The sequence below is a fragment of the Papio anubis genome, chromosome 20 (assembly GCF_008728515.1).
Source record: "Papio anubis isolate 15944 chromosome 20, Panubis1.0, whole genome shotgun sequence".
NCBI lineage: Eukaryota > Metazoa > Chordata > Mammalia > Primates > Cercopithecidae > Papio > Papio anubis.
This window is the reverse complement of record NC_044995.1, coordinates 14749185-14764607: the sequence shown is the minus strand read 5'-3', so window position 1 is coordinate 14764607 and position 15423 is coordinate 14749185. Positions and strand designations below refer to the sequence as shown.

The 15423-nt window shown below is 58.1% G+C and overlaps 1 protein-coding gene across 1 annotated transcript in view; it reads right to left on the bottom strand.

The window, feature by feature from the left end:
• ATP1A3 (ATPase Na+/K+ transporting subunit alpha 3) overlaps positions 1-11400 on the bottom strand; it is a 29165-nt gene extending 17765 nt beyond the window's left edge. Inside the window, exons 1-8 of the mRNA XM_021930363.2 lie at positions 11200-11400; positions 5724-5810; positions 5566-5625; positions 4928-5131; positions 3083-3196; positions 2831-2965; positions 2061-2178; positions 1672-1940 (exon numbers count right to left, since the gene is read on the bottom strand). Coding sequence (XP_021786055.2) covers positions 1672-1940; positions 2061-2178; positions 2831-2965; positions 3083-3196; positions 4928-5131; positions 5566-5625; positions 5724-5810; positions 11200-11205 — 993 coding nt within the window. The 5' untranslated portion in view covers positions 11206-11400. The remainder of the gene's footprint in view (positions 1-1671; positions 1941-2060; positions 2179-2830; positions 2966-3082; positions 3197-4927; positions 5132-5565; positions 5626-5723; positions 5811-11199) is intronic.
• Between the last annotated feature and the right edge of the window lie 4023 nt (positions 11401-15423).

Sequence of the window (15423 nt, the reverse complement as noted above, 5' to 3'; positions counted from 1 at the left end):
AAAGATGGGGTTTTGCCATGTTGGCCAGGCTGGTCTCGAACTCCTGACCTCAGGTGATCCTCCCGCCTCAGCCTCCCAAAGTGCTGGGACTACAGGCGTGAGCCACCGCACCAGCCTTTACATTTTTTTGTAGAGATGGGGTCTCACTCTGTTGTCCCGGCTGGTCTCAAACTCCTGACCTCAAGCAGTCCTCCTGCCTGGGCCTCCCAAACTGTTGGGATTACAGGAGTGAGCCACTGCACCAGGCTTATTATTTTATTTATTTTATTTATTTATTTTTTTTTTTGAGATGGCATCTTGCTCTGTCACCCAGGCTGGAGTGCAATGGCATGATCTCGGCTCACTGCAACCTCCGCCTCCCGGGTTCAAGTGATTCTCCTGCCTCAGCCTCCCAAGTAGCTGGGACTACAGGTGCCAAGCACCATGCCCAGCTAATTTTTATATTTTTAATAGACACAGGGTTTCACCATGTTGGCCAGGATGGTCTTGATCTCTTGACCTCGTGATCCGCCTGCCTCGGCCTCCCAAAGTGCTGGGATTACAGGCGTGAGCCACCGTGCCCAGCCTATTTTATGTATTTTATATTTATTTATTTATTTATTTTTGAGATGGAGTTTCACTCTTGTTGCACAGGCTGGAGTGCAATGGCGCAATCTCGGCTCACTGCAACCTCCGCCTCCTGGGATCAAGTGATTCTCCTGCCTCAGCCTCCCAAGTAGCTGGGATTACAGGCATGCACCACCACGCCCAGCTAATTTTGTATTTTCAGTAGAGACAGGGTTTCACCATGTTGGCCAGGCTGGTCTTGAACTCCTGACCTTAGGTGATCTGCCTGCCTCGGCCTCCCAAAGTGCTGGGATTACAGAGTGAGCCACTGTGCCCAGCCTCATTATTTTATTTTATTTATTTATTCATTTTTATTTATTTATTTTTTGGAGACGGAGTCTCGCTCTGTGGCCCAGGCTGGAGTGCAGTGGCATGATCTCGGCTCACTGCGAGCTCTGCCTCCCGGGTTCACGCCATTCTCCTGCCTCAGCCTCCCGATAGCTGGAACTACAGGCGCCTGCCACCACGCCCGGCTAATTTTTTGTATTTTTTGTAGAGATAGGGTATCACCGTATTAGCCAGGATGGTCTCGATCTCCTGACCTCGCGATCCACCCGCCTCAGCCTCCCAGAGTGCTGGGATTACAGGCGTGAGCCACCGCACCCGGCCCTATTTTATTTTTTAACTTGATGTACTCTTCGAACTTTTCATCATGAGCGTGCACTTCTTAATTTTGTAAGTAAACTTAACAAGCGATAGGATTGTTGGCTCTTTACGGCTTGCCAGTGTTTTTCCAGATTTTTGTTTGTTTCTTTGTTTGCTTTGTTAATGAGGCCCTCTGAGTCAGGCCCAGGTTGTCTTTCACAAGAACACTGTGATCCAGGTCCCCAGCCCCTTCTTTCCCAGCCCCACGTCCCATAGACACATGGGTCCAGGCCTCCAGCCCCTCCTCCCTCAGACTCAGAGGCCCAGGCCCCCAGCCCCTTCTTTCCCAGCCCCAGGGGTCCAGACCCCAGTCCCACCTCCCCCAGACACATGGGTCCAGGCCTCCAGCCCCTCCTCCCTCAGGCTCAGGGGTCCAGGCCCCCAGGCCCTCCCCGCGCAGACACAGGAGCCCGGCCTTACAGTGACAGTGGCCAGCAGACCCTCTGGGACATTGGCCACGATGATGCCGATGAGGAAGATCACAGCCTCGAGCCAGGTGTATCCGAGAATGAGGGAGAGGATGAAGAAGGAAACGCCCAGGAAGACAGCCACGCCAGTGATGAGCTGGATGAAGTGCTCAATCTCGATGGCGATGGGCGTCTTGCCCACCTCCAGCCCTGAGGCCAGGGTGGCAATGCGGCCCATGACAGTACGGTCGCCCGTGGCCACCACCACGCCCCGAGCCGTGCCTGCAGGCCAGAGGGGTTAGGCTGAGGTGGGGTGGCTCAGGGAGGTTCCAGAGGTCCTGACCCCTTGGGACACATCCCTGTGTCTGCCCCAGCTGTGTGTCTTCTCTGCACCCGCCTCACCTTCCACACAGTTGGTGGAGAAGAAGGTGATGTTCCGAGTCTCCAAGGGATTGTCGTGTGTGCAGTCGGGAGAGCGAGTCTGGGGCTCGGATTCGCCAGTCAGGGAGGAGTTGTCCACCTGGGGGTAGGTGCAACAGAGACAGGGTTCAGTCCAGGGCCTGGGACAGGAGGGTGTTTGTGCAGAGGGCTTGGGGCTGAAGGCTGTGTGCCTGGAGATCAAAGCTAGAAGCCTGGGTGCCCAGTGGGCGAGTGGTGTGTGGGAGGCCAGAGGCTGGAATCTTGAAGGTGGGGAGGACACAGGGCTGCTGGCCAAGGTCTAGGGTCCCTAAGGATCTCCGAAGGGTGAGGGCTAGGCCTGGACTCCTGACTGTTGGGTAAGGAGGGGTCCCAGGGTCTAAACTCCTAGGCTGAAGGAGGAGGGCCTAGGGGCCTGGACTCCTGGGTCTGAGGGAGGAGGGGCTGGGGGCCTGGACTCTTGGGTCTGAGGGAGGAGGGTTTGGGGCCTGGGCTCCTGGGTCTGAGGGAGGAGGGACTGGGCCTGGGCTCCTGGGTCTGAGGGAGGAGGGGCTGGGCCTGGGCTCCTGGGTCTGAGGGAGGAGGGGCTGGGCATGGACTTCTGAGTCTGAGGGAGAAGGGGCTAGGTCTGGACCCCTGCGTCTGAGGGAGGAGGAGTTGGGGCCTGGGCTCCTGGGTCTGAGGGAGGAGGGGCTGGGCATGGACTCTGGGGCAGCCTGAGGGAGGGTAAAGCCCGGTCCCAGGCCCAGGCCCACCTTGCAGCCATGGGCTGAGATGATCCGCAGGTCAGCTGGCACTCGGTCTCCGCCCTTGATCTCCACCAGGTCCCCGACCACCACCTCCTCAGCGTTCACCTGCATCTTCTCACCTTCCCGGATCACCAGGGCTTGCTGGGGTGGGATGGAGTAATGTGACCTCCAAGACTCCCTCTGCCTGGGGGTCACTGGGCCCAGCCCCCAGCCCATACACTAACACCCCTCTCTGGCCCCTTGCCGGGCACCCTTCACCTGCGGCACCATGTTCTTGAAGGACTCCATGATCTTGGAGCTCTTGGCCTCCTGGTAGTACGAGAAGCAGCCAGTGATGATCACCACGGCCGCCAGCACGATGCCCAGGTACAGCTGTGGGGAGATGTGGGGATGTTGATCAGGGGCCGCCCACACCGCTCCCCACCAGTCCCTGCATGCCTGGGAAGGGAGCTTTGTGTCAATGGGGGTCTGTATTTGTGTGTCTGACCCCAGACCGGTTATGAGGGTTGGTGTGTCTGAGTCTCCCCTGTCTGTGCTTGAGTCCCTCTTTCTGTAACAGCTGTGTTGGAATCTAAGGGTCTGTCGATTTTTTTGTTTTTTTTTTTTTGAGACAGAGTCTTGCTCTGTCGCCCAGGCTGGAGTGCAGTGGCATGATCTCGGCTCATTATAAGCTCCTCTTCCTAGTTCAAGCGATCCTCCTGCCTCAGCCGCCTGAGTAAGCTGGGACTACAGGCGTGTACCACCACACCCGGCTAATTTTTTGTATTTTTAGTAGAGATGGGGTTTCACCACATTGGCTAGGATGGTCTTGATCTCCTGACCTTGTGATCCGCCGCCTTGGCCTCCAAAAGTGCTGGGATTACAGGTGTGAGCCACCGTTCCTGGCCTTTTTTTTTTTTTTTTTTTGAGACAGGTCTTGCTCTGCTACCCAGCCTGGAGTACAGTGGCGCAATCTCAGCTCACTGTAGCCTCAACCTCCCCAGGTTCAAGCAATCCTCCCACCTCAGCCTCCAGAATAGCTAGCACTACAGGTGTGCGCCACCAGGCCTGGCTGTTTTTTGTATTTTTTTGTATTTTTTTAGAGACTGGGTCTGTCTGGGAAACTCAGGTTTCTGGAACTCCTGGCCTCAAGTAAGCCTCCTGCCTTGGCCTCCCAAGGAGCTGGGGTGACAGGCATGAGCCACCATGCCCGACTTGTCCATCTATTTTGTGTGTGTGTCTGTCCTCCTGCACATGTTAAAGAGTCTAGGATGCGGCTGTCTGTCCGTGTGTCTGTATGACTGGCTGCATGCCTGACTTTACATTCTACAAGGCAGCTTCTTCGGTTCCCTGTGTGTGGGTCCCTGTCTCTGTGTCTCCAGCTTTGCCTCTCTGTGAGAGCTTGTGTCTGAGACTGTTTAGATTTGAATATCTGAGGACGCTGTCTGTGCCTGACTCTCACGTCTCTCCGGCATGAGGTTATGCCTGCATTGCTGTGTGTGTGTGTGTGTGTGTGTGTGTGTGTGTGTGTGTGAGTGTGTGTGAGCTTCTCCGTCAATGTGTGTCTGAGTCTGTGTCTGTGTTTCTGAATTAGGTGGCCGTGTTTGAATGCATATCCTGGTGTGGTGTCTGTGTTGACCCTCCACGTGCATGCATGTGTGTGCACCTACGCAGGTGAGCATCTCTGTGTGGCTGGTGTGTGGGTCTGTGTTACGTGCATGGGATCTGAGGCTGCATCTCGAATGTGTCCCTGTGTTATGGGGATGGGCCCTGATGTATCAGCAGCGGGGTGTGCCTGGGTCTCTATGTGATACTCACTCTGGGTATCTGTCAGGCCATGACCACCTGCTGGTGTCTGTTCTCAAGGCCACTGAGGTCACACAGCCTTGGGACATAGCCCCGGGTCACACATCCTGCTGCGGGGCCTTGGACAAGTTACCTGGCTTTTCTGAGCCTCAGTTTGCCTTGTATTTGATTTGGTTCTCCTGCTGGGTGATTGTGAGTTAGATGGGAAAAAGGGAGAGGGTGGGCTGTGAAAAGCCTGGAGGGATGGGAAGAAGTTGGGGGGTGGTATCCATAAATAAATGTGTAGGGCCTTGCGCAGGGCAGGGTCCAGGCACTCACGTTGTCACCAGAGGGGTCGTCCTCGGTGCCTGCCTGGATACCGTAGGCCAGGAAGCAGAGGATGGCCCCAATCCACAGCAGGATGGAGAAGCCCCCGAAGAGCTGCCGGCAAAACTTGACCCACTCTGGGGTGGTAGGCGGTGGCGTGAGTGCGTTCGGCCCGTCCCGGGCCAGGATCTCCTGGGCTTTGCTGTGGGTCAAACCCTGAGGGACAGAGGACTCACACAGAACCCTCCCTGGGAAACCCTGGCACCCCAGGCCTTCACCAGACCCCCAGAACTTAAGACACCAGCCCCAGCCCCTCCTCCCTCAGACCCAGGGGTCCAGGCCCCAGCCCCTCCTCCCTCAGACCCAAGGGTCCAGGCCCCAGCCCCTCCTCCCTCAGACCCAGGGGTCCAGACTCCCACCCTGCCTCCCTCAGACCCAGGGGTCCAGATCCCCAGACCCTCTTCCCTCAGACCCAGGAGTCCAGGCCCCCAGCCCCTCCTCCCTCAGACCCAGGGGTCCAGGCCCCCAGCCCCTCCTCCCTCAGACCCAGGGGTCCCGGCCCCCAGCCCCTCCTCCCTCAGACCCAGGAGTCCCAGCCCCCAGCTCCTCCTCCCTAATTCCCATGGTCCCAGCCCGCAGCCTGGCCGCACCTGCACACAGTCTGTGTTGTACTTCCGGCAGACCTCTTCCACTGACATCTTGTGCTCTGTCTGAGGAACAGGAGTTTGGGGAAGACGATGAGTTCCTAGGCCAGCCAGGAACTGGTGAGGCTCTCTGGGAGGGTGTGCGGGCAGAGGGTAAGGCTTACCATAGCCACCTCCTTCTTGAGGTCATCCAGGTCCCGGCGCTCCTTGCCCTTGTTCTTCTTGGGCGAGTCCTTGTCATCTTTCTTGTCCTGCGAGGTGGCGATACGATAGCTGTCAGAGTCACCAGACTGCGGGCGAGAAGGGGTTCCAGGGGGACACCGGCCCTCCGTGCCCCGGCTATCCTCCTGGCCGGTGCCCCTGCATCTCTGGGTGGGGGTCTCTGCCTCTCGGAGTCTCCCTGTGTCTCCTGGCACCTCTGGATGACTTCACCTCCTTTCTGCCTCTGGTGACTCTCAGGCCTCAGTGAGTCTCGTCTGCTCCGATCGGCTTCCCTGTCTCCGGTTCTGTGTGTCTCTGAGTCTTTGTCCCCGAAGGTCCCTGTCTGGCTTCTGCCTATGTTTCTGTCTTTCTCTGTTTCTGTACCCATCTTTGCGGGCCTCTCCCCTTCTGTGTTCTGTGTCTATGTGACTTTGTTTTTGTTTTTTGAAACAGTGTCTCACTCTGATGCCCAGGCTGGAGTGCAGCGATCACAGCTCATTGCAGCCTCAACTTCTGAGGCTCAGTGATCCTCCCACCTTGGCCTCCTGTGTAGTTGGGACTACAGGTGTGTGCTAATTTTAAATTTTTTTCTAGAGATAGGGTCTCACTATGCTGCCCAGGCTGGTCTCTAACTCCTGGACTCAAGCGATCCTCCTGCTTTAGCCTCCCAAAGTATTGGAATTACAGGCGTGAGCCACTGTGCCCCGCCTCTATGTGACATTTTAACTCTGCTTCTGTCTCTTCTTCCCTCTCCCTGGCCCTGTCCAATCTTCCTACATATCTGTCTTTTCTATGTCTCCATCTGTATCTCTCTCTATCTCTTTCTCCTCTGTCTGTCTCCCTTGATGTGTCTCTCCAGGTCTGTTTGTGGCTCTTGGTCTTATTGTTTTGTTTCATCATCTCTCTGTCTCCTGTCTCTTTATCTCTCCATCTCTGTATCTCTATCTCTGCAAGGCTGTTTCTCTCCCTCGATAGCTCTCTCTCTCTCTATCACTCTGATCTCTTTATGTTGTCTCTGTCATTCTCTATCCTGATCCCAGTCTCTGGATCTCTCTGCTTATGTCTTTCTATGATTTTGTCTCTCTCTGATCTCTGGTTCTTTCTGTCTCTCTGTCTTGCATGATGTCTGTCTCCATCTCTTGGCTGTCTCTCCCCAGGTCTGGCTGAGTTTCTGTCTCTCTGGGTTCTTATTTCCCTCTGAGTTGGCGTTTCAAGGATCAGTACTTTCTGTCTGTCTTTTTCCACCTTTCGGTCTGTCTCCCTCTGTCATTGTGTCTCTATCTTCCTCTCTCAAGCTGTCTCCTCTGGGACGCTCACCTCTCTCCCTACCTGTCTCTTCTCCTGTTTCAACCTCTCTGTCTCTCTGATATCTCTCTCTCTGGGATCTGCCTATCTCTGTCTCTCTCCCACTCTCTCTGGGATCTCCTCTCTATCTCTGAATCTCTCCTCTCTCACTATCACTAAGATCTCTTCTCTCTCTCTCTCTCTCTGTGTCTCTCTTTGGAATTTTCCTTTCTGTCTCTCTTGAATCTTCTGTTCCCCTCCTTCCCCATATATCTCTCATTCTTTTTCTCTCTCTCACTGTCTCATCCTGGGATTTTCCTCTCTATCTCTGTCTCTTTCTCCCACTGTCTCTCTCTCTGGGATCTCCTCAATACCTCTCTCTCTTAATGTCTCTCTCTGAGACCTTCCCCTCTCTCTCTCCCCATATATATATATATGGAGATCTTCCTCTCCATATATATATATATATATAGGATCTTTCTCTCTCTGTCTCTTTCTCTCACTTTCTCTCTGGGATCTTATTCTCTATTTCTGCCTCTCTGAGATCTCCTCTCTCTGTCTCTGGGATCTGCCTCTCTCTCTCTGTCTGTATCTCTGTCTCTGTCTCTCTCACTGTCTCCCTCTGGGACCTTCCTCTATCTCTGTCTCTGTCTCCCTGTCTCTGCCTCTCTCTGGGATCTCTGTTAAGGATGCCCATGGAGCGTCCTTAACAGAGGCTGGGCATGGCCAGGTCCCTGGAGGACACAGCAGGAGAGCGAGAGGCAGAAGCCCTAGTCCTGGCTTGAACTGCGCATGGTGTGAGTGCCTGAAGTTCCAGTTTGGGAGCCTGGGCGGTTGGGGAGGGCAGTGTCCGAGGCTGGTGGGAGGGGTGGGGCGAGGCTGGGTGCCGCGAGGGCTGCTGACAGGTCCTGCAGGCCCAGGGCCAAGCTGGGATTCGAGGCTCAGCGCGGCTCAGCACTAATCTCCTCGTGACCTTGCAGAGGGCCTGAGCTGCCTGCTGTCTGCCCCCAGACCCAGACGCTGAGTCGGAGGGTGGGGGTGTGCAGGGAGGGGCAGCAGGCTGGAGATCTGGGAGCCTCAAGAAGGGGTGCAGGGGGTGGGAGGGAGGCTTGGCCCCACGCCAGCCCTGCAGCAGCACTGCGTCTCAGATGCGGAGGCACAGAGGCTTGGGGGACGGGGAGACCATCTTTCATACTCCCCTGCAGTGCCAGGGGTGGTCTCAGCTTTGCCGGACAGGGTAGACCCAGGGATGGAGAGACATGGAGAGATGGAGAGTTGTGGAGCTACAAAGGCCTGGGGTCAAGTCCTGTGCAGGAGGCCAGGAGAGGGGTGAGATGGGGGTCAGAAGAGAGAGAGAGGGAGAAAATCAGCTGCCTACCCAGAAACCTTAGTGAAGGCTGGGAGCTGATGCTTGGGGCCCCATAAAAGCTAAGGGCAGGGCCGGACTTTCAGATCCTGGAGGCTGGGGTCCTGGACCCCTGGGTCTGACGGAGGAGGGGCAGGGGCCTGGACTCCTGGACTGGAGGGAGTGAGGGACAGTGACTCCTGGTCGAGTGGGAGGAGGGGTCTGGGGGGACACCAGTCTGAGGGGAGGAGGAGGGCTGGGGCCTGACCTGGGTCTGAGGGGTGAGGATAGCCAGGACCCTGGGTCTGGAGGGAGGAGGAGGGTTAAAATGGACCCCTGGGTCTGTGGGAGAGGAGTGGCTGGGGCCTGGACCCCAAATGGAGTGGAGGAGTGGAGGGAAGGAAGGAATCTGAGGGAGGGAGGGAGGGGGAATGGTCTGGAGGGAGGAGGAGGGAAGGAAGAGGAAGGGCTGGGACTGGTCTTGAGGGAGGCTGCCCGGGACTCCCTGGTCTGAGGAAGGGACTGACCTGGTCTGGGAGGTCAGGCCTGGACTCTGGTCTGAGTGGGGGTCGACCCTGGGTCTGAGGGAGGGGCCTGGGAACCTGGATCTGGAGGGATGGCCTGACTCCTGGTCTGAGGAGGGACTGTGGGCCTGGACCCTGGGTCTGGACCAGTGGAGGGACGGGGCCCACCCACTGAGGGAGGAGGGCCGGGGCCCGGGACCCGAGGAGGGGCCGGGGCCTGGACCCCAACTGGAGGGAAGTGAGGGGCTGGGGCCTGACCCCTGTCTGAGGGAGGAGGGGCTGGGGCCTGGAACCGGGTGAGAGGGGCTGGGGCTCCACCCCTGGTCTACAGGGCTGGGGCCTGACTCCTGATCTGGGGAGGGGCTGGGGCCTGGACTCCTGGTCTGAGGGAGGAGGGACCGGGAGCCTGGACTCTTGGCTCACCCTGGCCCTGGCCTTGGCTCCTGCTCGCCCTTGCCATGATCAGACCCCAGCGGGCTCCCATCTGTTGGAGTGCAGAGCTGAGGCTTTCCCAGTCAAGGCAGGAGGCCCAGATGGGCGCACTGTGGGGCGGGAGCACCTCCAAGGGTGGGGGCCACGCCTGTCTCGCTGTGGCCGCCTCTGCAGCTCCTTGCCATTTTCTGTGCTGTCCGCCTCTCCCTGATCTGGCGCCAGCTCCCGCAGCCTCTCTGCGCCTGGGCCAGCCTCCCCTCCCCCTCGCAGGGGACCTGGCCCACATCTCTGGCTGTCTCTCCCTTGACCTCCCCCTTTGCCCTCTGCCTCTTCTTCCTTTCCCTCAGACTGACTGTGGTTGCCGCTAGATAGGAAATATCTGTCCTTGTGTCTCCTTCTCTGAGCCTCAGTTTCTCATTTTCTCTCTCAATGTCTCTCCATGTGTCTCAGACATGTCTCTCTGCTTCTCTGTCTCTTTCTCTCTATGTCCATGTCTCTTTCTCTGTCTCTTTCAGAGCATCTCTGTCTTTCCATGTGTCTCTGTCTTTCCTTCCCATGTCTAAGCTGCCTTCATTTCTCCTCTCGTCCCCACTCCTTTTCCTAAGACCACCCTCCCACCACTTCCTTCTCTAGGGCTTTTAGCATCAGTCTTCTCCCAATCCATCCACAGTTTCCCTCACTCCATCCCACTTACCTGACAGCTATCACTGACTACCCCTTCTCCCTTCTCTCCCCTAGTCCTGCCCCAACCCAATCCTCCTTCCCAGCCCCCCTGGCCCACCCTGCCCCACCCCACAGAGCTGCACCCCCATCCCCCACCTCCATCTCTGGGCCCATCAGCCTTTTATCCGCCATCTTTCTCCCTAGTCCTCATATTCTCCCTCCACTGGCCTCTCCCGCCCTCTTCATCCCACCTACCTCCACCCACCCCCTCCTCTCCTGATTCCCCCTCCCTTCAGCCCCGCCCCAGACACACAGGGAGGAATCCAGGGCTGCAGCAAGGGTCAGGTGGTCAGCCAGGGAGGGAGGCGGCATCTGCTGGAGAGACTCACAGACAGACAAGGACACACGGACACAGAAGCAAGGACACAGCCAGGCATGCACGCTCCCCACTACACAGTTGCACACGCACACCCTCATCTGTGCACTCAGTCTCCCCACCTTGGCTCTCCTGTTCCTCTCCTCCTCCCAGCCTCCCATGCCTGCTCCTCTACATGAGGGGCTGTACACACACACACACTGCAGCCCCACGCTGCGACACTGCGGAGCCTGCACACACACACACACACACACACACACACACACACACACTGCAGAGCTCCCCCATCCAGGCCTGGAAGGAGAAAGAGAGGTCATCTGGTGTCCATCCCAAAGCCTGGACCTATCTGCACCCTGCCAGGGAAGCAGGAGGGCCTCAATAACCCCAGACGCACTAACATGAGCTCTCATAGACACACCCAGATGCGACTGCAGACTTTCAGACACTACGGGCCCCACACACTCGCTGCCAGGGCCTGACCAAGCCAGCAGCTCTCATACACACATGCAACCGTGCACATGCAACCGCACAAGGTCAGGCGGAGATGCTGAGGGCTGGCCCACGACCTCGCTGATCCCCGCACACAAAGCCATGTCAACGTGCGCCACAGACCCCCCGCCGCCCCCTGCGGCCCCGCGCACACATTCGCAGCAGCCCCACGACCACATGCATTGGCCGGGTCAGCCGGCTTCCCGGGTCTCGCAGGCCTGGCCCCGGAGGGCAGGGGTTCCGGCGCCCCCGCCCCCCGCGCACACCCAATGTCACCGGCCCCACAATGTCACACGGAAGCGGCGCCCAGCCGGCCCAGCACCTACCCCCATCTTGGCGGCTCCGCTGGGAGAGAGCCGGGCGGGCGGGGCGGGGGCCTCTGGGAGGGCTCAGGCGCAGGCTCGGGCTGGGGGCCTCTGCAGCGCCCGCGCCTCGGTCGGTGCGCGCGTCCGTCCGTCCGTCCGTTGGTCCCACCGCACAGAGGCTGCGGCGGCCGCCGCCTCCGCCTCCTCATATGCCCGCGTCCACGGGAGGGGGGCGGCGCTGGCCAATCAGGGGCGCCGCCGTGCAGACGGACGGCCGGCGGCCCCACCCCCGGTACTGCAGCTGTCCTCCCCCTGGGCTCCGCAAAGTGGCGGCGCGGCAGCGAAAGAGGAGCGCTGCGGGGGGTGGGGGGATTCCCGGAGACCCCCGCAATAGGGGACCTGGAGACCCCCTCAATACGGGGTAGGGCCTCCAAGGAGGGGCGCTCAGGGAAAGAGAACCCCGGAAATCCTCTCATTGTGGGGGTGTGCCACCATCGAGAAGGGTACGCTGTGGGGGGGCGGGTGGTGACACGAGGTGGGAGGAAAGCCCGGTGAATCACTGCAGTGTGGCACCAGGGCCCCTAGAGACGGTGGGGGGTGGTGCTGTTCAGGGAGCGGGCCCTGCAGGAGGTGAAGTTGGAGGGGAACACAAGAGAGCAAGAAAGGCAATTGAGGAGGGGAGATGGGGGGAGGAGCCCGGAGATTCCTTCACTGTGGGTGCCCCCCCACTACGCCTGAGCTATCCAATGAGCCACAACCACACAGGGTATACGGGAGACACAACACGGTGGAGGATGGCCCCAGGAGACCCAGAAAATGCCCAGTGTCACAGTTACACAGGACCATCACACTCATAGCCCAGACGCTAGGGACATGCACACACCACAGGGTTGCACTCACATTCCATCACATGCCAGCATGTGCCCTCACACACACACCACCCCATCACACACAGAGTCTCAAACATATAGGAGTGAAACACACACAAGGCACACACCTTACACACCCATCATACCACAAGATAATCACAATCACAGTCACAAAGTGCTGTGCAGACTAACATGGACACTCCGAAAATCACAGACTCACACATCACACACTCTACCACACCTGACCTCCCACCATTTCACATAGAGACCCACACCGTGCAACCCAGAAACCAAAACACACCTGCACTCAGCACCATCACACACACACAGGCCTCACACTGCCTCCAGACACATTACATCAGCCTTTGTGGACATCGTTGCATGATCCCACAATGTTGTACACATCCTCACACACACTGCTCCCTAGTGTGTCTGGGCATGAGCAACAGCCCACAGTGCAAAATTGCCAATGCTAACTGTGAATGACAGACAAAAAGGTGCACACACTTACACACAGCACAATAATTAAAACACAAGTCACACGACACCCACATCTCCCACACATACACACATCACGTTATTGCAGCACTATCGCAGACATCTTTGTTGCACCTCCAAACACACCCCAACGCCCTCACCCACATGACACACAGCCGTCACAGTATATGTACACACACAGACGCGCAGCCGGCACCCACACCCCAGGCCTGCCGCCGACACACAACACCCCATCAGTCACCCCACTGGAGCCCAAGAAGTTGAGGCCTCCCCACTCACTCCAACACCACTTTGTTCTAGGAGGAACACCCCAGACTCTCCCTGGAGATGGTAGAAGAGGGAGAGACACAGAGAGCATTTGACCTTGTAGCTTTCTCAGAATGTGGGTATCCTCTCCACCTATGGGAAAGGAGATGTAGGAGACACAGGCAAGGGATGGGGAGTGAGCTTGGTGTGTGAGGGTGGGTGGGTGAAGGTTGAGGACCTGGTGCAAGGAAATGTGTGAAAGGCTGAAGGCCAGAGAGAGGTACAAAAACAGAGACAGAGATTCAGAGCCACAGCATATGAACAGAGATAGGGCCAGAGAGTGAATGGAGACTTTCTCCAGTGCCCAGAGCCCCATCCCAATCCTGTCCTCTGACCCGTCCCCATCTTTCTCGCTGTCCTTTGTTGCCATGGTAACAGGGAGGCTGCCTCTGCAGCAAAGGAGGTTGGGCCTGCAGACTGGGCTGTTGCCATGGAGACTGGGAAAGGGGGAGGAGCTACATCTTTTAACCCAGATGCCTCGCCCCCAGATGCCCCCTCCCCAACTCTGCCCTCTTCCTGGGGGAGGCAGAGCCTATCAACATATCCTCCGTTCCTTCTCTTGACACCTTGGCCTAGAGGCATGGGCCTGGACCATCGAGAATGGGATTGGGGAGATGGAGAAGCCTGGGGAGGTGGGAGAGGCCTGGATTCCAGGAGATTCTAGGCTCTCTCTACTCTTGCTCTCCAGCTGGGCTGGGGGAGGCCTCAAGTCCTTCCCATCCCACCTCAGACACAAGCTCACGTCCCCCCTCATGCACTCCCTCCTCAGGCACGAGCCTGATGAGACTGATGACTGTGCATCGTGCTCCCGGTGAGGATCTGCAGAAGTGGGGGGGGGGGGGGGTGAGGAGGAAAGACTGGGAAGGTCACAGGGATAAAGGGGGATAGGGGAGATAAATGTGAGAGGCAGAAGGAGAGACACAGGGGGAGAAACAGACAGGCAGCCCAGAATCAGAGACAGGCAGATACAGACAGATTGAAAAAGAGAAAGAGATTGGCAGATGCAGAGATGAGAACACGGAGACAGAGCAACGGAAGAGTTCAGTGAAGGTGACAGAGACAGAGGGAGGTAGAGAGCCAGGCAGAGACAGGCTTGGTAAACTAGGGAGACTCAGAGATAAAGGCCAGGGGGAGACTCTGAGCAGAAACCTGGCAGGGGATGGGGGACTCAGAAATGGGGGAGAGACCCCAGAGGGAACTGGCCTCGAGGCATTGGGACAGAGAAGGGGAGAAACCAAAAATGTCTGTAATCATGTTCTTCTAGTCACCTCGACAGACAGTCCGGCCCAAGGGCAGAAACATTGATTGGAGTGTGTAAGAGACAGATGCGAGACAACAAAGAGAGGCTGGTGCCCGCCCCCACACCTGTCCGAGGGGCACACAGGCAACCAGGGTCTGAGACGCAGAAGGGGATGGGTGGCGACGGGGGGCGCTGTGTGTGGGGAGGGGTCTCCCGAGGTGGGGCCGGCCTGCCAGGACTGCGCAGGACAGGCAGGCCCTGGAGGACAGTCGGGAGCGCTGGGCTGAGGCTGGCCAACTGGGTGCTGAACGGACAGCTCCCAAGCCCCGGGCCGCCGCCCAGGGATGGGCCCAGCCTCGCTTTCTCTGGGACCCTTCCAGTCAGGTTTTCCTCTCCGTTCCAGCCCCCTCCAGGCTCCATTTAGTTCTTTATGGCTTCCTGTCTCTTGCCTCAATTCCAGGTGTCTCTTACCCTCCCGCTTCACCTCTGGTCTCAGCCCTCTATTCCTTCTCCACCTCACCCAGCCTCTCTCCCTGTCTCTCCGGCTCTGTGACCCCCAGCTCCCTCTCCCCATCCCTCTCCCGCCCACTCTGCCCGCTTCGTTGTCTCTCCCCATCTCTGTCTCTCGCCATCCCTCCATCTCTCCCTTTCTGCTCGGCCTCGTTTTGACTCTTGCTGTGTGACCTTCACTCGTCCTTCCTCAGCTGCAGTTTCCACAGAAACCTCCGGCGGGGCGAGGGAGGGCGGGGACAGAAGGCGGACCCACCTTTCTCCTGCGCCATCAGCCCTTCAGCCTCTCCCACCCCTGCCAGCCCGCCCGCCCCCCAGTCTACTGGGATTTCTCACTTCCTCTCTTGGGGGCTGGGGAAGTACATTTTCAACAGAAACACGGGGGTCACAGTCACAGACAGTTGAAGATGGCCTCGCGGATACGTGCACACACGATCACAACGTCACTGAATCACCCCGGCCCAGGCACACACTCGCCACCCCAGGCACGGCCACACTCAACAGCTCACTGGCCCTCCCCTCCCCCAGCCCCATCTGCTTTCTTTCTGTGTCTCCGCTTCCGGTGTCTCCGCGTCTCCAGATCCCTGCATCTCTCCATCTGTCTCAGGGTCTCTGTCGCAGCCTCCCTCTGTCCTGAGAGAAGGTCAGTGGAGAGGGGCCAGGTGCTGGAACCCCGGCTGGCCTGCAGCCTGTAGGCAGGGCCGAGGGTGGAGAGAGCATAGAAGTAACCATCGAGGCTCACTCCGGTTCTCGGCAGGTGCCCCGGGGACCCAAGCCTCCAATGCCCTCACACCCCCAGGAAATGAGAGCCGGTATCCCCAG